The sequence below is a fragment of the Sceloporus occidentalis genome, unplaced genomic scaffold, assembly GCF_023333645.1.
Source record: "Sceloporus occidentalis isolate IW3139 unplaced genomic scaffold, rSceOcc1.0.p SCAF_1, whole genome shotgun sequence".
NCBI classification, from domain to species: Eukaryota; Metazoa; Chordata; class Lepidosauria; order Squamata; family Phrynosomatidae; genus Sceloporus; species Sceloporus occidentalis.
This window is the reverse complement of record NW_028316981.1, coordinates 127,673,927-127,698,165: the sequence shown is the minus strand read 5'-3', so window position 1 is coordinate 127,698,165 and position 24,239 is coordinate 127,673,927. Positions and strand designations below refer to the sequence as shown.

General features: G+C 48.0%; 1 protein-coding gene across 3 annotated transcripts in view; it reads right to left on the bottom strand.

Annotated features, from left to right (window-relative positions):
• Window positions 1-24,239, bottom strand: part of SEPTIN9 (septin 9) — a 339,779-nt gene that overhangs the window by 27,332 nt on the left and 288,208 nt on the right. For all 3 annotated transcript variants that reach the window (XM_089534879.1, XM_089534898.1, XM_089534889.1), the window contains one exon: window positions 19,259-19,450. In XM_089534879.1, coding sequence (XP_089391005.1) covers window positions 19,259-19,450 — 192 coding nt within the window. The remainder of the gene's footprint in view (window positions 1-19,258; window positions 19,451-24,239) is intronic.

Below are 24,239 nucleotides of genomic sequence, written 5' to 3'. Positions count from 1 at the left end.
TAGACTAAGACTCTGGAGACCAGAATTCAAATCCCCACTCAGGTATGGAAACCCACTGGGTAACTCTGCTTAAGTCATACCCTCTCAGCCTCAGAGGGAGGCAAAATCAAATGCCCTCTAAACAAATATTGCCAAGAAACCTCCATAATAGGTTCACTTTAGAGGTGCCATAAGTCAGACCTCTGCTCTCTTTGTTGCTTGGGAAAGGGAGGGGGAGGATATGGATGTGGGGAATGCTTTGGCTGGGGAGGAAGAGGGTAATATCAGCATGAGCGGAGCTCCCATTGAGGTAGTGTGGGGCAAGGGGAGGTATGGCGGTAGGAGAAGGGACTTGCGTTACAGAGGAAGGCGAGATCGATGCGTCATATCTATCTCCCCTTCCTGTACCCCTCCTAACCAACGGGACCTGAGGGTCACTCCAACCATGCCACAAACCCTGTCGCTGCTCCTGTGCAATGCCAGGTCGATTAACAACAAGACCCACATAATCCACGATCTGTTGGAAGATAGCAATTGCGACCTGGCTTGCATTACCGAAACCTGGCTTGGGCCTGGGGGAGATGTTGTGTGGGCACAGGCCCTCCCTGCCGGGTTTTCGGTGAAGGACCAGACCAGGTTAGGTGGGCGGGGGGGTGTGTGGCCTTGGTACACAAGAACACCTTGTCTCTCACCAGGAACCACATCCGTCAAACTTCCTTTATCAAGTGTATTTACTTGACCCTGAGGGCTAGGGACAGTCTAGGGATTTTGTTGGTGTATCGGCCACCCCGTGCGCTAACAGACTCCCTTAACGAGCTGACACAGTTGGTTGCGGAGCTGATGCTGGAAACACCCAGGCTGCTTGTCCTGGGTGACTTCAACATCCCCTTCGCAGCCAACTATCTTCCATCCGGTGCGGCTCGGGAATTCATGGATACCATGACGGCCATGGGCCTGTTCCAGCTGATCTCGGGTCCAACGCATTTTGCGGGTAACACACTCAATTTGGTTTTTTGTACGGATGCGGAAAATCCGTGGGCGGAAATAACCAATATTTCCCCCCTGTCATGGACGGATCATTTCCTCGTGGAGGCAAAAATCAAGGCCTTTACCCAGATCCCCCCCGGGGGTGGTGGACCTATTAGGATGGTCCACCCTCGAAGGCTGATGGAACCCAAAAGGTTCCAGGAAGCCTTAGAGGGGAACATGGTTGGAAATGACGGCGACTCTGTTGACGCCCTGACTGGTATCTGGAATACTGGTCTCTCCAGGGCTATACACAGCATCGCTCCCAAGCGCCCTCTTAGGCCTGCTTCCAAATGTAAGCCCTGGTATACGGAAGACCTCCGGGCGAGGAAGCGGGTCCTGCGACGGCTAGAGCACCGCTGGCGGAAACACCAACGCTTAGCCGACAAGGCTCTCCTGGACCACCTTTTGGAGGACTACGGAGAGGCGATACGAGCAGCTAAGAACTCGTTCTATGGTGCTCGTGTCGCGTCCGCGGAGTCGCGTCCAGCAGAGTTGTTCAGGGTGGTCAGGGAGCTAACTCAGCTCCCTCCTGCCCCGAACCAGATCCTTGAACCTACTAAGGCCTGCTGTGACCAATTTAACAACTTCTTCGCGGATAAAACCTCTCGGATAAGCGAAGGTCTTAACGCCGGCATTAAGGCAGAACCTAGAGCAGAGGTATCCAGAGCCTCCGTGGACTCCATCAAACTGGATCAGTTTGAGTCGGTCAGTACCGATGATGTGGACAAGATCCTTGGAAGCGTTCAGAAGACAACCTGCTCCCTTGATCCCTGTCCCTCATGGCTAGCGGCTCAGGGGGGACCGGTGGTAACTTCGATGTTACACCGGATTATTAATACATCTTTGAGGGATGGGCAATTTCCATCCAGCTTGAAATTGGCCACTATAAAACCGCTGTTAAAAAAGCCCTCCCTCGACCCCCTGATACATAGTAATTATCGGCCAGTCTCGCTGCTGCCATTTTTGGGGAAGGTGATCGAGAAGGTGGTTGCAATCCAGCTTCGATCGATCTTGGATGAAACGGATTATCTGGACCCATTTCAAACTGGCTTTCGGGCGGGTTACGGGGTTGAGACGGCCATGGTCGCCTTGGTCGATGATCTCCGTCTGGGCATCGACAGGGGAAGCGTGTCCCTGTTGGTGCTCTTGGACATCTCAGCGGCTTTCGATACCATAGACCATGGTATCCTTCTGGAGCGCCTGGCAGAGGTGGGAATCGGGGGCACTGCGCTCCAGTGGTTCCGGTCCTACCTCTCTGGGAGGTTCCAGATGGTGCAGCTGGGAGACGTGTGCTCCAAAAAGAGGGCCCTCACAACTGGGGTCCCTCAAGGAGCCATTCTGTCTCCGATGCTATTTAACATTTACATGAAACCGCTGGGAGAGATCATCCGGAGACATGGGGCGCAGGGTTATCAGTACGCTGATGACACCCAAATAGTTTTCTCTATGTCTCCGACTGATGCAGTGACTGGGGATGGCGTCTCTCCTCTCGTGGCGTGCCTGGAGTCAGTAATGGGCTGGATGAGGGAAAACCGACTCAGTCTGAATCCAGAGAAAACGGAGGTGCTCGTGATAGGTTCACCTGGCCCAGGGATGGCGGTGGTTCCACCTGTCCTGAACGGGATCACGCTTCCCGTAAAAGACTTGGTATGCAGCTTGGGGGTGCTCCTTGACTCGTTGCTCCACCTAACATCTCAGGTGGATGCGATGGTCAGGAGCACCTGTTATCAGCTTCGGCTGATCCGCCAACTGCGTCCCTACCTGGGCCAGAGGGACCTTGAAACGGTGGTACATGCTCTGGTAACCTCTCGTTTGGATTTCTGCAACGCGCTCTACATGGGGCAACCCTTGTACCAAACCCGGAAGCTACAATTGGTACAGAACATGGCAGCCAGACTGGTCACTGGTACATCCAGGACCAGTCATATAACACCTGTACTTAAAGATCTGCATTGGCTGCCTATTCGCTTCCGGGCGCAATACAAGGTGTTGGTTATAACTTATAAAGCCCTACATGGCTTGGGCCCAGGATACCTTGAGGACCGCCTCTCCCCATACGATCCGCCCCGCACACTCAGAACATCCGGGCAGCAATTATTGAGGGTCCCAGGGGCAAGACTATCCTCCACTGCAAGGAGGACATTCGCCATCTCGGCCTCGACCCTCTGGAATACGCTGCCCATAGAGCTCCGCTCGGCCACCTCCCTGGCACAGTTCAGGAAGGATCTAAAAACCTTCCTGTTCAAGCAAGCATTCCCTGAATAAGTCCTAGTTAGCCCCCCCCCCCTTTTTTTTTTTTGATGGCAATGGTGAACTGGCTAGAAGGTATTTTAATGTAATTTTAATGTATTTTTATTGTATTGTACTTTGTATTATGTTGTACACCGCCCTGATTGATAGAAGGGCGGTATAAAAATAAAGCTTTTATTTATTATTATTTATTAGAAACAATCTGAAGGTACACAAGAACAACAAAACTGCCCCAAATCCATTCATGCTGCAACACAGAAATTCTGTTTTAGTGAAATCCCTCCAATTTGTATTTCTCCCAGGATTATGTTTCCCTGCAATATAAGAGAGGTTTGTTTCAATGAGATTTTCAACAAGAACGAGACATATGAACTTTTTCCCACAAGGTTCCACCTGATATTCTTAACTCCAGATAGGAGAAGGTTTCCACTGTGTTTGCCCAGGTTACATTTACATTCCTTCCATGCTTTAAGAAGTCACAAGGGTGGCTAAAATATTAGTTTAATCAGTACCTCTTTACCTCAGGTCAGATGCAATGGACTACAATTCCTGTAATTTCCAGCCATGCTGTAGGCAACGCATTCTTGACTTAGTTTGACAGATAGTTGGCTGGACTCAGCCTGAGCTAATAGCACTCAGTTCCCATTAAAATAAATAAGACTAAAGTGATAATAACTTTTCACATCTCAATGAGTTCTATGTTCAATCAATCCAGTCTAGATCCAATACAGTGATTTTCCTAAGGATATTTCACTACTGAACCTATTCCTCTCAACCCAACATAAAAATTAAACTTTGTACCATTGTCGTTGTGGACCTTCAAGATATTTTCAACATACAGCAACCCTAAGGCAAACCTGTCATGGGGTTTTCTTAGCAAGATTTGTTCAGAGGGGGGTTTGCTTTTCCTTCCTCTGAGGCTCAAACAACTTGACTTGCCCAAGGTCACCCAGTGGGATTCCATGGCAAAGTGAGGATTTGAACCCTGGTCTCTAGTTGTAGTCCAACATTCAAACCACTACACTACACTGGTTCTTTTGCACCATACTGACTGACAATTAGGAAAAATTTTGTTCGTTTGTTTATATTTAATATAAATACATCTTGTATTCCACCCTGCGCAGGACTGAAAGCAGTTTGCACTAATTCAAAACACAGTTCAGCTAAGATCTTATTATGCAAAAGTTTTTTTTAAAAAAAATAAGCAAACTTTTCTGTTTTAAAACCACATAGTTAAAACAATTCAAATCAAATTTGAAATATAGTTTAAAAGATAAAAGCACAGGACACTACAAAAAACAAAACAAAACCAACAATACCCTTCTGCAATATGATTTAAGAACCAAGGCCCTGCCTAAATAAAAAAGGTCTTTACTTGCCATCAGAAAGAAAGTAGAGGGGGAGGCAACCAAACCTCCCACTCCCCCCCCCCCCCCAGTATAACTGTCTAAATACCCTAAAGGCAAAAGATTCCATCTGATTTTGGAAGCTAAGCAGGGTCAGTCCTGATCAATACTTGAATGGGAAGCCACCAATGAATACCAATTGCTGCAGGCTATACTTCAGAGAAAGAAACTGGCAAAACTACCTCTGTGGATTCCTTGCCTATGAAAACCCTATGAAATTAAAGGGGTTGCCATCAGTTGACAGGCAACTTGAAGGCGCACACACACCTGCCCTAGGCTGCATCTGCCCTGCAGAAATAATGCAGTTTGGCACCACTTTAACAGCACACAACAACAACAAAACTGCCCCAAATCCATGGCTCAGTTCGATGGAATTCTGGGATTTGTGGTTTTGTGAAATATTTAGCCTTCTTTGTCAGAGCACTCTGGTGCCAGAACAGATTACAAATCCTAGGATTACAAAGCACTGAGCCATGCTCACCAAAGTGGTGTCAAATTGCATTATTTCTGTAAGGCATATCCAGTCCTAGTCTTATAGAATTTCTTCAAGGGAAAAAACACAACTAAATGCTGTGTTATATCCTACTAACATGAGATGAGATGAGATCTTTTGAGATACTACAAGTTCTAGTGACTGAAGTGGAACAATTCAATTTTCCTGTCTTGTCTTACATTTTTCTTTTCCAATTGACTCTCAACATTCCAGGATCCCAGTTGTTCCCTGAGCATGCTTAGCATGCTTAGGCCACATTGGTCTGTTTGGGAAAATCTGTCACCATCTGCCATTAGACATTTGGATACTTGGCCTTCACATGCATACTGGGAGCTTCCTCTTGTTTTCTAGTTCAGTTCCCTATCTGTTGGCAAAGGAATATTAGAGAGAGAGAGAGAGACTCCATCTTCAAGATTTTAAAATGACCTCTAATCTTCTATGCCTTATTTTCTTTCCTTGAATCAGCCCAGGCCACTAGCTGTATAACAAATCTAGTTAGTGCAAAAAAGATAAAATTGCACCTAATAGTTTTGAAAAGATTGACACATACTTTCATGGATCATTTCCCCCCAGCCAGATGAGATGCAGTACTGAAAACATGTACAGCAGTACTGAAAAGGTATTGACAAGGATAATTACTGGTTCATTTACAAAGATAAAGCCATCACTTGCAGCTTCAAATTTCAGTCAAAACTGAAATATGCAAAGGTAAAAAATAAAAAAAAGGAAACCAGTGAGTTTGTGTTGTTTAGATAACAGCTTTTGCTGGTTAGTTTTTATGCAGGACACAGAAAACCCAGGTCACAGAGTTCCCATACACCAAGGGAATGATACAGCTACTTTTAAAAATCTAAAGTGGAAGCTTTTGCAGAATCATTTCTAAATATTAGCCCAGTAAGAACACAGCAAAAGCCATGCTGCTGGGTCAGACAAAAAGTCTATCCAGTCCAACATTCTGTTTATGCAGCAGCCAGCAGATAACTAAGAATCAGGATATAAGTGTAACAGGACTCTATAATAACATCAAAAATTCAAAATACAGTGATATCTTTATTGGACCAACCAAAATGCACAAAATACATTTTGTAAGCTTTTGAAGCTCCTCCAGCTTCTTCATCATCACAATCAGCAACAATAACACATTTTGAAAAAATGCAGGACTGTGACTCTAACATCATCATAATTTTCTTTCTTCTGTATGATTTTTAACATATTTGCCTGATGAAGAAGCCAGTGGGCCATCAAAAGTTTGCAACATGTATATTGTGCATTTTGGTTGGCCCCATAAAGGTATCATTGCCTTGTGGATTTTGGATGTTATTCTATTTTGTTACATGGCCAATATGGCTACCCCTGGATATGTTTTCAGGTCCCTATAATGTACACCCTCCAGCTCCTCCTCTCTCTCTCTCTCTCTCGGCCATCAGAAAGATAAGTGCGCTTAGTAGGATGAGAAGCAGCAAGAATGGGATGGATAGAAAATGCTGGCCTGTTTCACTCAGGCTGGCCTTGACATGGGAGGTTGTTTTGGACAGAAAGGATGGCTGACATTGGGGTGGGGGGGTGGGGGGGGTGGGGCGCAAAAGGAGAAACTGCACTTATTTCACCTGAGCTAGTAACAAGCATGTTGTAATGTATTTTCAAACACCATATGAAATGAACATCACAAACAGAAGGCAGCAACTGATATATACTGATCTCTTTCATACAGCCTATATTTCCTATACCAAAACATCTGGAGAGTCCAGGTTAGATAGGCTTGCCATATCCCGCCTGGGGGCGGGACTTTCCCGGTTTGGGGTGGGTCCACACGGTCCCGCCCCGGTTTGGCCCTGCCCCCAGGACACCCCCCTCCCAGCGAGGGCCTGGAGGCTGGGGCTTGGGAGAAGCTCTCGCAGGCCCCTCTGGAGGCCCTGGAAGAGGCTCCGCGATCGCGGAGCAGTCCTCCTCCAAGGCCTCTGGGGCTTGGGAGAAGCTCTCCCAGGCCCCTCTGGAGGCCCTGGAAGAGGCTCCGCGATCGCGGAGCAGTCCTCCTCCAAGGCCTCTGGGGCTTGGGAGAAGCTCTCCCAGGCCCCTTTGGAGGCCCTGGAAGAGGCTCCACGGCCGGAGCTCCGGCTGTGGGGTCCTCCAAGGCCTCTCCAGAGGGGCCTGGGAGAGCTTCTCCCAAGCCCCAGAGGCCGAGGAGGAGGCCGCTTGCCACCGCGGCAATGGCCGTGATGACAGGCGGCCCCCACGCTCCTTCCCGGCCTGGGAGCAGCCTGAGGCTTCCTCCCAAGCCGGGAAGGGGAATGAGAACAAGGCTCAAAAATGTGGGACCTTTTTTTTTTTTAATATTCCTGGCCAGGAAATTTTTTTAAAAAAAAAAAAGTCCTACATTTTTGAACCTTGTCCTACATTTGTCCCGGTTTGGAGGTCCTCACCTATGGCAACCCTAAGGTTAGAGAAGATGACTGTGAAAGTAAGTTCTTTTCATTATGTGTTTCATAGCACAGGATTCAAAAGGATGCTAAGGCACATGCATACTCATGGTCTAAAAGAAACACAAGGGGGGAAAGGTCTCCAAGAATTTAAACACATCTGGTTAAGTTTACAGGCAACCATATAAATATCCTCACTGAAATCATGCTCTAGCTAACTATACAGTTTTACTTCACTGTTAAATTGGGGAGGGGGTGGTTTCCAGAATTGCTGTATTGGCTTCAACCAAGAGCAGGCAGGAAGTAAGAGAAATGTAAGGCAAATGATTAATGAAGAGCTAGAGAAAACTACTGAAACAGACCCAAGGGGCCATGAGGCTACAACATATTAGCCCAACATGGAATTGCAATGCAGGCCAGTGAGGGAGAGAGAGAGAGATCCAGGTAATCTTTGGAACTGCACTTTTCACCTCTATTTTCTGGAATAGCCAGCCAATAAATCATTCATAGCTCCTATTACTATGAATTCAGTATCAAAATATCTTTGTTCTTGCCATGTCGGAAAGCACGTCTCCTGATATCTGCAAACAGACATGCTAAAAGAGCCAGGGAAAAACCTAAATCTTTTCCCTAGACATAAGCCACACAAGTACAGGATTGCCAATTTTCCTATTATAACCCAATCCAGTGAAGTGCAAGACAGGAAGACCAAACCAAAGGAAGTAAAATCCTAGACTGTCCCATTTGTGGTCTTGCATACTGGTGTTTGTTTGTGTGTCTTTGTGTGTATTTCATATATATTTGCCACAGAGCAGATGCAAGTAAATTCATAAACCCAGGAAAGGAAAGGATAGTGGTCCGAGGATATGCTGCAATGTGCAGACAACTTGGTTCTGTTGATTCAGCAAACTGCACAGAAATGTGTATGTGCACACACACTGGAGTTAATCCAATTCAGACTTCCAGAGGTATACTGAAGCTGCTGTGTGAAGAGAAATGAATATTTTATGGGCCTCCAAAGAAATAAGGGAAGCAGATGGATTGCTATATTCCTGGCGCTGCCTTCCATCAAACTTCAAATAAAGACAGAAGAATTTTAAACTTAATGCTTCACTTCCTAAATATCTCAAGCCAGCTCTGCACAGGCTGCAGTACAATCTAGGGGTTTATTAAAATCTGTGTGACCAAGCCATTGCTAGCAGATGAGACAGAGGATGCTTAAAATTCAAATATTCATGGTGTACAATTCATTCAATGAGAACTTCGGTGAGGATGGAAATTTGTAGTTTTAACTACATTCCAAATAAAACTGAACTATCTCAATTTGTCTGTTTGGGCTCATTTGCTAAGCAACTAGCAACTCTAAACCATGGCTAGGGATAAATAAATGTTAAAACAGTATGTAAATGTAGTTGGTAGTAAAAACCCCAGAAGAATGTGTGCTTGTTTTAAACAATCCCAGCAAGACAGCATAGAAGAACAAGTCATATCTCTCTCTCTCTCTCTCTCTCTCTCTCTGTGTGTGTGTGTGTGTGTGTGTGTGTGTGTGTGTGTGTAAAGTTTATGTTTGGTTTGGAAATCAGAAATAGAAGAAGAGGACACTTCAGTGGTATTCAGGACTTAAAATTGGTCAGGACAGTAGACCTTCCCTGGTTGCCTTGGCTAGTTCTAGACAGCCAGATAAGAAGGGTCTCTGTGTGCTGTATTGTGCTGTAACTCTGAAAATGTCATGTTCAGTTTCCTGTCTTCCCTCCTAGAGATCAAAAGGTTAATGGCTACATTCTAATGCTTTTTCACATTACACACTTACACCAATGTGATATTACTTTAATTGACATGATTCCATTCTAGGGAATCCTGGGATTTGTGGTTTCGTGAGGTAGTTTGAATTCTCTGCCAGACCTCTGATGCATTCTTAAACTACAAATTCTAGAATGCTATTGTTTTCAGTCATGGCAATTAAAGTGGAATCAAAGTACTCTAACATCAGGCTTGATGGAGAAATTGTCAGGCAAATAGTAACAGGCTACCCTATTTCTCTCAGCTGGGTTACCTTCAGAATGGGAATGGCAAAGGGAGAGTGACCTGAGGTTAATAGTGCAATGAACCTCTTCATTTCCACGGGGCTTTAAATGTACACACAAACTGATGGTATCTCAAAAGTGGCTTTTATCATTCAGGAGATTCTCAGGATGCCCCCTTCAGTGAGAAGGAATCACTCCATCAGTGAGACCTCAGGTTCCTTAGGTGGCATTAGGTGAACATCTTTAGGCACTGCAGTCGCTACCACCAGCAATCTTATCTAGATGCACGAAGTGTATTGCATCAGTTCAACCTCCATCTTGTTAGGATTCTGTATCCCTCCATTGTTAGAGCTCAGAGTGAGTTCATTCTGCTTGATAATGAATCACCCTGCAGTGGAGTCTGCATTCCTTGGCTTGCTACTGAGCATAAAAACCAAAAACCCTGCCCCCATCTAGGGAAAACAAGTCTTAAAATGGGAAGCTCGCCACAGTAAAGAAGCTGACACCTTGGGACATGTTTGAGGCAGAAGAAGACCAGACTGATCTAGGATCACTGGGACATTTAATGAGGCCATCTTAACACAGCTTCCTTCCTCCCTTCAGAAGCTTCACTATGATCAGACATTTATACCTTGCAGGTGTTGTGTGTATGTGTGTGTCATTCTTTCTCCCATCTGAACTTGGCAACTGGTGAACCCCCTACCAGAACTATGGCACTGCTGCAAATCCAACTCATTCTGTAAGTCGGCATTCCAAAATAGTTTGGATACACTAGAAAACATTCCAGCTGGCAAGAAGTCAACCTAGCCTCAAAAGCAATGCCCTCTGCTCCTGGCGTCATTGTTAATTACAGTATTATAGTATGCTGTCTAAATACCCTAAAGACAACAGATTCATCTGATCCTGGAAGCTAAACACAGGAGGTGTGCACTTCCAGGCCCCCAGAACAGTTTTTAAGGAGTGGGGCTCATCACTGGTAGGCAGATTCTTAATAATTTTGCCTTCTTGCAGGTACATTCTTGCAGGGAGAGGGCAAATTACTCTTCCCACCCATTATCATGCCAGCACCCTTAAATATGAAGACTCCTACAAGTTCAATATGTACATAGAATATATACAGAGTATGCACATCAAAGTGCCTTCTACGTTTTCAGTGCAATTTGTTCCCAAGTAAGTGTGCATAGGATGGATAGATTGCAGGCAGCCTTCGATATACCCGGGAGAGTTCAACTACAATAGTTGCCCCTATATTTCTTAATGCTAAATTATTTAGTACACTTCTGATTGATAATCCCTGAGGAGGCCCAATTATCCAGAAGTCCTGCTGGTCCAGCTTTTTCCAGATCATTTCAAGGGGCCTCATTTCCCTAAGCTAGTTTTTGGGGAAGAGGCTCAAGCCCTTCTGTTGGCTTTGTTCCAAGGTCCATACACAGTTCAAAAGGGCTGCAGGATGTGGAAAAATCCCAAAATGTGTTCCTCTCTCTGGACTGTCCCAGAGACACACAAATCTCTAAACCACATGGCAAAATCTCTGCTGGACAGGGAAACGCAGCAAGAGAAATGAAGCCATCTTCATACTGGAATATGTGGTAAAGCAAGGAATCTTCACTTGTATCCAATAAACAGTAGGTGAACTAGCCCACCTACTAGTCTACTCCCTGTGCCAGCAGCCTGGTTTTTTTTAGTTATGAGCTCTTTGTTGTTGTTGTTGTTGTGTGCCTACAAGTTGTTTACCACCTATGGCAAACCTAAAATGAACCTATTATGGGGTTTTTTTTTTTGGGGGGGGGGAGTTTTTTTCAGAAGGGGGTTGCCATTGTCATCCTCTGAGGCTGAGACAGTGTGATTTGCCTAAGGTCACCCAGTGGGTTTCATGGGAAGCAAAGTACTATCACTTTCCCCAAAGGGCCAGAGAGCACATTGTTCCTGTAGAAATTTTCTCCAGGATCTATATATCAGTAAAGGAGGAAAACTCTGGAAAAATGTGACCCCCGGTGTTTGGAAGAGTAATGGATCAGCTGATTTTTTTTCTACCAATGCTCACCACTCTCATTTAATGAAACATGATTGCAGCGACACTCACCACATAGACACATGTTCCATCACACTGAGGAAATGAGGGGTGCTTCCATTTGTATTTAAACCACAGAGAAAACTGCACTTTTCTACTATATAATACTAGCTTGTTATGTTACAGACCTTCTATGTCCCATTTGTATTTTGTCCCACTTTGCCTTTTACCAAAAAAACCCCAACAACAACAACAACAACAACAACAACAAAAGAGAACCCAGTCTAACTGTACACACAAAGAATTAGCTGTGAAACAAACATCTAATCTTAGAAATGGAAATAAGCCTCTCCAAAGAGTCCTGCATGGCTACATGGCTGTGAGTTCTGATGACATGGACAAGATCCTTGGAAAGGTAAAAAAGACAACATGTCCTCTTGATCCCTGCCCATCATGGCTGGTCATACAGGGGGGTGAGGCACTGGTGGCACTTCTTAGATGTATCATCAATGCTTCCCTTGGGGAGGGCCATATACCATCCACTTTGAAAGAAGTGATCGTTAGACCGCTCTTGAAAAAACCCTCCCTGGACCCCCTGGAGATGAAAAATTATAGGCCTGTTTCTCATCTGCCATTTCTGAGCAAGGTGATCGAGAGGGCAATTGCTCTTTAGCTCCAAGTGGTCTTGGATGAAGCCGATTTTCTTGATCCATTTCAAACGGGCTTCAGGACCGGTATGGGGTGGAGACTGCCATGGTGGCTTTAACTGATTACCTTCATCTAGCCATCGACAGAGGGAATGTGACCCTGCTGGTGTTGCTGGACCTCTCAGCGGCATTTGATACAGTAGATCACAATATCCTTCTGGAACGCCTGAGAGAGTTAGGAACTGGAGGCACTGCGTTGCAGTGGTTCCGCTCCTTCCTCTTGGGCAGGTTCCAGAGGGTGATGCTCGGGGACAATCGCTCTTCAAAAACAGAGCTTAATTGTGGTGTCCCTCAAGGTGCCATCCTGTCCCCGATGCTATTTAACATCTATATGAAGCCACTGGGAGAAATCATCTGTGGATATGGGGCCGGGTGTTATCAATATGCTGATGACACCCAAATATACTTCTCCACGTCCCGTTCATCAGTGACAATGACAGATGGCATCTCTCCCCTCAACCAGTGTCTTCAGGCAGTAATGGATTGGATGAGGGAAAACAAGCTCAAGTTGAATCCAGACAAAACGGAGGTACTTACAGTATTGGGCTGCAACCTCCAGTCCTAGAGGGGCTCACGCTCCCCTCAAAGGATTGCGTTCGAAGTCTGGGGGTGCTTCTTGACCCGTCGCTTCAGATGAGGAATCAGGTGAATGTGACGGTCAAGAGCGCCTGTTATCAGGTTCGGCTGATATGCCAGCTGCGCCCTTTCCTGGAACAGGGTGACCTCAAAACTATAGTACATGCACTAGTAACCTCAAGACTTGATTTTTGCAATGCGCTCTACATGGGGTTACCCTTGTGCCTAGTCTGGAAACTCCCGTTGGTACAGAATATGGCAGCCAGGTTGGTCACTGGAACAGCAAGGATTGACCATATAACACCAATATTAAAGTCACTCCGCTGGCTGCCTATCAGTTTCCGAGCACAGTACAAGGTGTTGGTTATCACCCTTAAAGCCCTACATGGCTTGGGCCCAACCTATCTAAGGGATCGCCTGCTTCCATATAATCCGCCCCGTACCCTCAGGTCCTCTGGGAAGAATTTATTACAGCCCTTAAAGACCAGGTTGATGGCGACCTCCCAGAGGACATTCTCTGCAGCCGCTCCCAACTTATGGAATGGCCTGCCGGACGAGATCCGTCAAATCACCAATCTAGAGAGCTTTAAAAAGGCCATTAAGATGGATCTCTTCTGGCAAGCCTTCCCGGAATAAAATGCTAGGCCACAAATAAGACTTCCCATTCAGTAAACTCTGCCCATGATGATTTTTATTTAGCTTAGTCGGTTTTAATGTGTAGTTTTTAATCTTACATTGTTTAATCTTGTTTTAAGGGGGGTATTATGTATATATGGATGTATTTTAACCTGTTGTATGCCGCTTTGATTGCCTGGCAAAAAGCGGGATAGAAATAAAATTATTATTATTATTATTATTATTATTATTATTATTATTACTCCTCACTGGAATCCTTGGTTGCTGTAGCAACCAGAGGTTATCTGTTGCAAAACCTTAGAAAACAACAGAAGATGCATGGGTGATACACAGAGACTTCAAGGGAATCTAGGAAAAAAATCAAAGGACTAGGGGAATCAGGCATAAATAGAAATATACTGGCTGATGCTCCATAAATTAATCTGCATGTAATAAGAGCTAAGAAATTCTATCTCCTCTCAGCAGATGCTTTTGTTTTTTGCTCAGATCACAACTGTCTAATACAGAGAAGGTCATCTGTAATGTTCTAGATGTTTTTGGACTGTAGCTCTCACAATCTCTCACCACAGGATATTTTGGCTAGCACTTCAAGACCAAAAAATGTGGAGGGCCACATGCTTCACACTCTTTACCCATCACTTCAGACATCACTCCATATACCAGAGAAAGAGAATCTTTAGTTCTCCAGGTGCCTTGGGACACAAATCATACAACTGCTTTCCACTGGCCATGCTAGGTGATGCTGGTGGGAGCCGAGAACCAAAACATCTGATGTGACAATGATTCCCTGTTGCTGCTCTTGGGTGCCTTCAAGTTGTTTCTGACTTATGAAGATCCTAAGGAGAATCTATCATGGGGTTTTCTGGCTTACTCAAGGTCACCCAATGGGTTTCCACCATTAAGCAGGGAACTGAACCTTGATCTCCAGAATCATAGCCGAATGCTCAAACCACTACACCAGGGGTCGGCAACCTCCGGCCCGCGGGCCGGATGCGGCCCGCGGAGGCCTGGCGACCGGCCCCTGCCTCCCCTTGCCGCCGCCGCCGCCGCGGCGGCCGCCCGTCGCGGCGTTTCGCCGCTCTGGGCGCCGCCATTTTGGGCGGCAAAATGGCGGCGAAGTCTCGCGCGACCTCCCTCGAGGTCGCGCGAGACTTCGCGGCCATTTTAGCTGAAAAAATGGCGGCGCCCAGAGCGGCCTCTGGGGCTATGGGCGCCGCCATTTTTTCACCCAAAATGGCGGCGCCCAGAGCGGCGAAAAGCCGCGATGGGCAGCCGCGGCGGCAGCGGCGGCGGGCCTTTGAGAGGCCCGCTGCCGTCCCTGGGGCCCTCCAGGAGGGCTCCGAAGGCGGCAGCGGGCCTCTGGGAGGCCCGCTGCCGTCCCTGGGGCCCTCCAGGAGGGCTCCGAGGGCGGCAGGGGGCCTCTGGGTGGCCCGCTGCCGTCCCTGGGGCCCTCCAGGAGGGCTCCGAGGGCGGCAGGGGGCCTCTGGGAGGCCCGCTGCCGTCCCTGGGGCCCTCCAGGAGGGCTCCGAGGGCGGCAGGGGGCCTCTGGGTGGCCCGCTGTCGTCCCTGGGGCCCTCCAGGAGGGCTCCGAGGGCGGCAGGGGGCCTCTGGGAGGCCCGCTGCCGTCCCTGGGGCCCTCCAGGAGGGCTCCGAGGGCGGCAGGGGGCCTCTGGGTGGCCCGCTGTCGTCCCTGGGGCCCTCCAGGAGGGCTCCGAGGGCGGCAGGGGGCCTCTGGGAGGCCCGCTGCCGTCCCTGGGGCCCTCCAGGAGGGCTCCGAGGGCGGCAGGGGGCCTCTGGGTGGCCCGCTGCCGTCCCTGGGGCCCTCCAGGAGGGCTCCGAGGGCGGCAGGGGGCCTGCTGCCGTCCCTGGGGCCCTCCAGGAGGGCTCCGAGGGCGGCAGGGGGCCTCTGGGGGACCCTTTTCCGTCCCTGGGGCCCTCCAGGAGGGCTCCGAGGGCGGCAGGGGGCCTCTGGGGGGCCCTTTTCCGTCCCTGGGGCCCTCCAGGAGGGCTCCGAGGGCGGCAGGGGGCCTGCTGCCGTCCCTGGGGCCCTCCAGGAGGGCTCCGAGGGCGGCAGGGGGCCTCTGGGGGACCCTTTTCCGTCCCTGGGGCCCTCCAGGAGGGCTCCGAGGGCGGCAGGGGGCCTCTGGGGGACCCTTTGCCGTCCCTGGGGCCCTCCAGGAGGGCTCCGAGGGCGGCAGGGGGTCTCTGGGGGACCCTTTGCAGTCCCTGGGGCCCTCCAGGAGGGCTCCGAGGGCGGCAGGGGGCCTGCTGCCATCCCTGGAGCCCTCCAGGAGGGCTCCGAGGGCGGCAGGGGGCCTCTGGGGGGCCCTTTGCCGTCCCTGGGGCCCTCCAGGAGGGCTCCGAGGGCGGCAGGGGGTCTCTGGGGGACCCTTTGCAGTCCCTGGGGCCCTCCAGGAGGGCTCCGAGGGCGGCAGGGGGCCTGCTGCCATCCCTGGGGCCCTCCAGGAGGGCTCCGAGGGCGGCAGGGGGCCTCTGGGGGGCCCTTTGCCGTCTCTGGGACCCTCCAGGAGGGCTCCGAGGGCGGCAGGGGGCGTCTGGGGGGCCCGCTGCCGTCCCTGGGGCCCTCCAGGAGGGCTCCGAGGGAGGCAGGGGGTCTCTGGGGGACCCTTTGCAGTCCCTGGGGCCCTCCAGGAGGGCTCCGAGGGCGGCAGGGGGCCTGCTGCCATCCCTGGGGCCCTCCAGGAGGGCTCCGAGGGCGGCAGGGGGCCTCTGGGGGGCCCTTTGCCGTCTCTGGGACCCTCCAGGAGGGCTCCGAGGGCGGCAGGGGGCCTCTGGGGGGCCCTTTGCCGTCCCTGGGGCCCTCCAGGAGGGCTCCAAGGGCGGCAGGGGGCCTGCTGCCGTCCCTGGGGCCCTCCAGGAGGGCTCCGAGGGCGGCAGGGGGCCTCTGGGGGAACCCTTTGCCGTCCTTGGGGCCCTCCAGGAGGGCTCCGAGGGCGGCAGGGGGCGTCTGGGGGGCCCGCTGCCGTCCCTGGGGCCCTCCAGGAGGGCTCCGAGGGAGGCAGGGGGTCTCTGGGGGACCCTTTGCAGTCCCTGGGGCCCTCCAGGAGGGCTCCGAGGGCGGCAGGGGGCCTGCTGCCATCCCTGGGGCCCTCCAGGAGGGCTCCGAGGGCGGCAGGGGGCCTCTGGGGGGCCCTTTGCCGTCTCTGGGACCCTCCAGGAGGGCTCCGAGGGCGGCAGGGGGCCTCTGGGGGGCCCTTTGCCGTCCCTGGGGCCCTCCAGGAGGGCTCCAAGGGCGGCAGGGGGCCTGCTGCCGTCCCTGGGGCCCTCCAGGAGGGCTCCGAGGGCGGCAGGGGGCCTCTGGGGGAACCCTTTGCCGTCCTTGGGGCCCTCCAGGAGGGCTCCGAGGGCGGCAGGGGGCGTCTGGGGGGCCCGCTGCCGTCCCTGGGGCCCTCCAGGAGGGCTCCGAGGGCGGCAGGGGGCCTCTGGGGGGCCTGCTGCCGTCCCTGGGGCCCTCCAGGAGGGCTCCGAGGGCGGCAGGGGGCCTCTGGGGGGCCCTTTGCCATCCCTGGGGCCCTCCAGGAGGGCTCCGAGGGACGGCAGGGGGCCTCTGGGAGGCCCGGTGCTGTCGCTGGGGCCCTCCAGGGGCCCCTCCAGCGCTGGTGGCCCCCACCAGCTTTTTTGCCGGTCTCTGACGGGGCCTGGGGCCCCGTCAGGGGCCAGCAAAGGTGGGGAGGCCTGGCCCCCGGAGGGTGGAGGCTCCGCCCCCGGTACGCAGCCCCGCCCCGGAGGGTGGAAGCTCCGCCCCCGGCACACGGCCCCGCCCCGGAGGGTGGAAGCTCCACCCCCCCGCACGTGGCCCCGCCCCGGAGGGTGGAAGCTCCACCCCCCGGCTTCGGCCCCCCAGTCGCCTGAGGGACACCAACCCGGCCCCCGGCTCAAAAAGGTTGCCTACCCCTGCACTACACCATGCTAGTTCTCCAATGATTCCTTACTCATGCCTTATACCATGAGATTGCAAGTAGTTTATCTATATTCTCTGTGGACTGCATTAGACAACAGTGTATTCACTCAATGCCTTTCACACCATACAGTTATAGTGCTATGATTCCACTATGATTCCCATGGAATCCTGGGACTAGCAGTTTAAGAAGCGGCCTTTGGAATCCTGTGCTAGAGAGTTCCTTTGGCTCCTCTGACCAAACTGCACACCCCAGAAGGATTCCATAGGATGCAGTCATGGCCATTAAAATGGAACCCTGGTGTTACAACTGTGTATTCTGAAATGACTGCTGAAGTACCATTTAGCAATCTCAGTCTTCTAGAATTACAAAGGCAAACCGGATCACAGATCATACTGGAAGAAACTCAACAGAACATACTACTTTGCAGTGTAGATACAACAGTAAAAGCAACTTATTAAAAGATACATTTTTTATCTTTAATATTCCAGAGCACAAGCACACAGTCACTTTGACTTTCAGACTACAGAACATCTGCAGTTAATTTGGAGAGGTTTTTTTTAAAAAAAATATGTAAGAATATAATGTAAGAATCTACCAAAGCTTATAAAATCAGAATTCCCAACCCTCAGCAGACTGCTCCTACAGCAGGACTGGGTAATTTCCAGGGTTTGTGTGGGATACATTAGCCTCAGGGGTGATACATAAAGTTGCCAAATCTAGGGCCTGGACCCATTAATTCAGTCCTCAGGGCAAAGGGGAGGAATTTCAGGTGCAAGCACTGTCTTGAAAGTGTGTGTTTCTCCCTTAATTTTTAGACAGCCTTGGCTGACCAGGGTGGAAGTGATGTGTAAAGGGGTGTTCTGTTTTAATATGCATTAGGTATTTTAAGTGTTTTCATTGTTTTAAATTTTAATATTTAAAAACAGTTTTTTAATTGAATGCACTATGTAATGCTTTTTTTTTTACTTCTGTACTTTATACTGTTTTAGCTGCTGTTTTAATTTATGCTGTAAGTCACTTGGAATCCTGCTTCAGAAAGTAAAGTGGATATAAATAAAATAAATGGCACCCACACACATTTACTCATTTGTTAGGCTTGTTGTTTTTTTGTTTTGTTTTTTGCTTAAATGGCATACTCTGTGCAACTGTTGTTGATACTTCATGTATCCTGCTTATTGACATCACTAGAATCTGTCCTTTGTAGCATTACAAGGAGTCATCTCTAGGTTTCAGGTTTTGGTAGTCCTGACATGGCAGCTCTAACCAATCTCTTCCTCCACTTTAACCAAATATGGCCAGTAGTGCCCCTCACAAGCTCCTAGAAGGGTGCTCCACCACTGTAACTCATTTTGGATGTCCTCGTGTGCATTCTTGTTCAAAGCCAAAACTGACCAGACAGTCACTTCCTATTTTGAAAAATGACCTGCATGGGCCCATCCCAGGAAATGGGATGAAACAGGCAATGACACACTCCCCAAAGGCTTTAGGGGGTACTACTGCCCCCCTTGTTTTCCTACAGAAAGAATGGAGAGATAATTGTAACTTTAATAAATGATAGAGGTAACAAGTGCCACCCAAGGAACAAAGGCATAGCCCACTGCTACTCAAAATGGTAATACATGGACCAATGCTAAATTATGAACTGTAGGTTATTAATCCCTATAGTTTCCAGGATAGAAACAATTGCAGCCAACGGGCACAAAAATGGTACTGGTCCCTACAGGACACTGGGGGAAAAACCTGTCGATCCTCCACATCAAATAGCTTAAGAAGCACCGCTGTAGTCTACGCTTACAGTAAGACTTACCGACTACCATAATGTTGAACTCAAACCCTTGCTTCATGGCTTTCCTCCGCATCTGCTCAAGAATGGCATCTATCCCAACATAAGAAAAGTCAGCAGCTGGTTTATCTGTTCGTGTTGGTGCAGCTTGCTTGAGGCTAGTATCTCGAGTGGCATCCATCATGCTGCTTGGGTAGCTGGGAATGGCCTCTGAACCTGCAGATGAAAAGAAAAAAAAATATTATAAATATTACATGGTAATAGTTCTACCAGCAATGAAAATAAATAAAAGCATTCATTAATAAATACATAAGCCTAAATCACTGGATATATTTAAATCTTTCCTTGTAGCTAGTAGTGAAAAGCAACAAATAAAAATCAGAAAAATGTATCTGCCTATCTATCTATCTATCTATCTATCTATCTCTCTATCATCTATCATTATTATTTTTTACTTCATTTATATTCTAGCTTCCTCCTTAAAACTGAGACAAGGAGATTTATAAAATATAAAACAACTAAAAAGCACATGCAAAAATACAAGCAAGCACATTTAAAAAAGTTATTTTCCTGTCTCCATAATGGATGTTAAATACCTCAGATGTCTCTGTGGAGTTTTCATACAGATATCTTTGCCATACAAAGATAGTATTAGATCAGGAACACAACTGACGTAGGTACAACACTGCACAAATAATCCAGTTTGAGACCACTTTAACTGCCCTGGCTCAATGCTAGGAAATTCTGGGAAATGTAGTTTTGTGAGACATTTAGCCTTCTCTGATAAAGAGTTCTGGTGCCACAATAAACTATAATTCCCAGGATTCCCTAGCACTAAGCCAGAGCAGTAAAAGCACTGGATCATTTGTGCAGTGTGCTTTGGACCATAATAAAATGAATATGCATTTGGTAGCAGATTTCAGTTTTCAGAGTGCTGGATAAGATCCGGATTTCTATACAAAAGACTCTCCAGGGGATCCTACGCCTACTTTTTGGCTCTGAAAGGAATAAGAAATAGAGTCCTCTCTTGCAACTGCTCTGGATACTCAAAACAGTGAGATGGAAATCTATCTTTCTTTCTTGCAAATGCATTCCACTCATTCTCAACCATACAGTCTATCCATATATACTTGAAGCTCTATACTGTACTTCTGCTTTTGTTTTGTGGTGGTGGTGGCAGCTTCCACTGCTGATCTGGGGTGTGTGAAAAATGGCCTCTGCTTCAGCACAGGGAGGGAGGAGAGGCTGCATCAGGCTGCATCCACACTAAAGAAATAACCAGGTTGGGCAGTGCTTTAACTCTTTTCTAGCTCATGGCTATGGAATTCTGGGAGTTAGAGTATGTTCTGGGGTCCAGATATCAAGGTTGGCTCTTTTCTGGCTCCTGGCTATGGAATTCTGGGAGTTAGAGTATGTTCTGGGGTCCAGATATTGGGGCTTGGCTCTTTTCTTGCCTCCTTTTATAGGACACATCCTACATTTCAGACTTCTGCCCAGAAGGAATTTGAAAAGTCCTCATTTTTTGTAAGATGAGCAGATGTCCTCCTTTTCTGGGATGTGTCCTATGTTTCAACCTTCTGGCCTGGATGAATGTAAAAATGTCTTCCATTTTTGGTAGGAAGACACACGTCCTCCTTTATCCAGGATACAACACACATTTCAGACCTGCCTAGGAGCAATGTCAAAACTTCCTCCATTTTATCAGCCTAGGAGGAATTTCAAAACATCCTGGTTTGTTCAGAAGTGTGCCTTTGCCAGCCTTTCCTTGAGACTGAGGCCTGTTACAGACTGCCAAAATAAAGCTGCTTCGGGTCTCTTTGGAGGTATGCTATTTAAATGATGCATGGGTCCTAAGAGTTCGGAGGTCACGCCAAAGCCACACTCCATTCCTAAGTACTAGAACGCAGCTTTGGTGCAGCTTCCAGATTCTTAGGATACATGCATCATTTAAACCGCATACCTCCAAAGAGACTCGAAGCAGCTTTATTTTGGCAGTCTGTAACAGGCCTGAGAGACTGTGACTTACTTGCCTAGTGGGTTTTCTTTGTTTGTTCAGAATGTGCCTTTGCCAGCCTTTCCTTGAGGCTGAGAGTGTGTGACTTACTTGCCTAATGGGTTTGTTCATAGAGTCTGCCTTTGGTGACTTGGGTGTGTGCGAGTGTGCGCCTTCAAGAGGTTTTCTTGGGAGGTTTGTTCAGAGAGGGTTTGACTTTGCCATCCTCTGAGGCTGAGAGAGTGTGACTTTCCCAATGGTTTTCTTGGAAGATTTGTTCAGAGGATATTAGCCTTCACCTTCCCTTAAGACTGAGAGAGTGTGACAAGCGCTGTGATGTCCCTTGTGCGCCGCACCATTTGGACATGATGCATGAGCCACGTCATTGACATGTAAGATATTTAGCCTTCTCTGTTGGAGAGAATCAGATTTTCATCGAATCCTGGTCTCCAGTGTCATAGAATCATAGAGTTGGAAGAGACTGCAAGGGCCACCCAGTCCAACCCCTTTATTCTGCCATGCAGGAACTCTCAATCAAAACATCCCCATTGACAGATGGCCATCCAGCCTCTGCTTAAAGACCTCCAAAGAAGGAGACTCTGCTGCACTCCGAGGAAGGAGTGTGTTCCACTGTTGAACAGCCCTTACTCTCAGGAAGTTCCTCCTAGTCTAACACACAAAGCTATATCCCAACCTCCTATCCAGGAAGAATGTCAAAATGTTCTCCATTTTGAGCATGACTGAGAAACATGAATTTATATTGTTTTTTATTAATGTTTTTGGCTTTTAGTTGGGTGTGTTCTCCATTTTTGAACGTCCTACAATTTGTCCTACATTTTATCGTGCATCATGTCCTACATTTTTCCTACATTTTGTGTCTGGGGGGGCTCTTAGCCTCTCAAAATGGCGGCACTTAGACTGGACCCCCCCCTTCTCAAAATCCTGGCTACGTCCCTGATTCAGTGCAAGGGAAGAACAACCTAACAAGACTAGAAACAGAACAAAAACAAACCAAAGGAGCCCAAACTAAAAATATCTTGGCCTAAACATCAGCAAATCAAAAGCTGATGGAAAGAAAGATCTTCAAACAAAGGAAAGGAGGGAGATGAGATAATCTCTTGGGAGCCGGAAACTCCACAGATGTGGCTATCAAACAGCATGCCCTATTCATCCACTGCCACCAAATGTATGTCAGGAGACTACAATATAAGTAAAAGCAACCCACTCCATAGATCTTGAAAGGTGGGCAAAATCACATGGGAGGAAGTGGTGCTTCAAGATCAGACCTATGGTATGTCTTTTTTCTTTATGACAGTGCAAGTCTCCTTGAGGCCTTGCCTGCCTATCTTTTGCTCCATTTTCAGCATGTCCATCCTTTCCCAGCCTTCTCTCTTCAGACAGATACTTTGTCTTCAATACTGGCTAATGAACAATCCACCCTCTGGAAAGCCCCTTAATGAACTGCCCTATGCCTTAAAACTCAAAGCAAACAGCTTGGGGAGTTCCCTGGTAAGACTGGCCACAGACGCTGCTGTCCTTGGGCATGGCTCTGCTGTGACTGCTTGTAACCCTGTGCTGATGGCAAACTTTGTCCCCAGCATTTCAAAAACATATTTTAAAAAAACTTTTTAAAAACCCCTCTTTTCTGATAATTTGTTACAGAGTACTGTATGGAACAAATGCTATTTATAAATGTGTTTTTCTTCTTAAAGCAAAAACTTCTTACTTCAAAGTAACTGTCTATCTCCAGTAAAAACAAATAAACACCAACAGTGTTTCCATTCTTCCTCCCCACTCTCCCCTTGTTTCTTTGGCAAGGGTTTTTTTTATTATCATGACTTCATCCTCCTTGTCTTCATCTCAGACACAAATCATATTTCTCCATCCTGTGTAACTTTGGAGCACTCTGAGTATTTTCGGATTAAGTAATGTCATCCATTATAGCTGCTAGAAGTGGGGAAGGAGGAATCTGTGAGCCAAAAATGTGCCACAATGCTTCAGGATAAAGTTTCCACAGAAGCAGTGGCAGAATTTCCTGTTATGGTGAAGAAGTGTGTCATCAAACTTACAACGCCATCCAGTTGGAGAGTGAACTACATTCCTACTGTCAGAGCCTCTGACTTGGGGTTTGCATTTGACAATGAAATCTTGCACGCACTTACTCAGGAGTAACCCTACTGATTTTGAAGGGACTTACTAACTTAGTAAATATGCTTAGGAACTTGTGATAGATAGAACACATGTAATGACAATCTTGGGCTTGCCCTTAGAAAACAAATTGAATCTTTGCTCTAAGTTGTGTGTGGTGGTGGTGGTGGTGGGGAAGCAACCAAAATATAAGATAAAGGAGTGGAAGTCATATTATAGTAATTTACCATGTGATGCCTGTTAAATTCTAATTGCATAATGAAGCCCAACATTATTAACTGCTTAGATTTGGGAAAGAAATGTTATTTTTAGTACACAAGAATAACTGGGATTGGATGAATGGTTTTCTGGTTCAAAATCTTGTTCTCACAGTGACTAGACTGGTGTGTGTGGGACTCCTGCAGGCATGCATTCAATAGCACTCTCTCAGGCATTTTAACACACATTCAGACATCTGTCACAGAGATACATACACCCGTGTGTGTGTGTGTGTGTGTGTGTGTGTGTGTAATGTGCCTTCAAGTTATCATAAGTCAAAATTTATGATGACCCCATTAATTTCATAGGATTTTCTTAAGCAAGGGATACACAGAGGTGGTTTTGGCAGTTTCTTCTACTGGTATTAGTTGGTGGTCTCCCATCCAAGTACTAACTAAAACTGATGCTGCTTAGCTTCCAAGATCAGACAGGATCCAATGCACTTATGATGTTTAGCCCAAGTACAGCCTTTCTAACTGGAGGTTATAGATAAACTATCATAAGCAGTAGCTATTGCTATCCTGAGTAATAGTTATTGCTGGCTTTTGTTGTTGTTAACTGTGTTCAAGTCAATCCCATCTAATGGTGACCCTGTGGATGAGACAC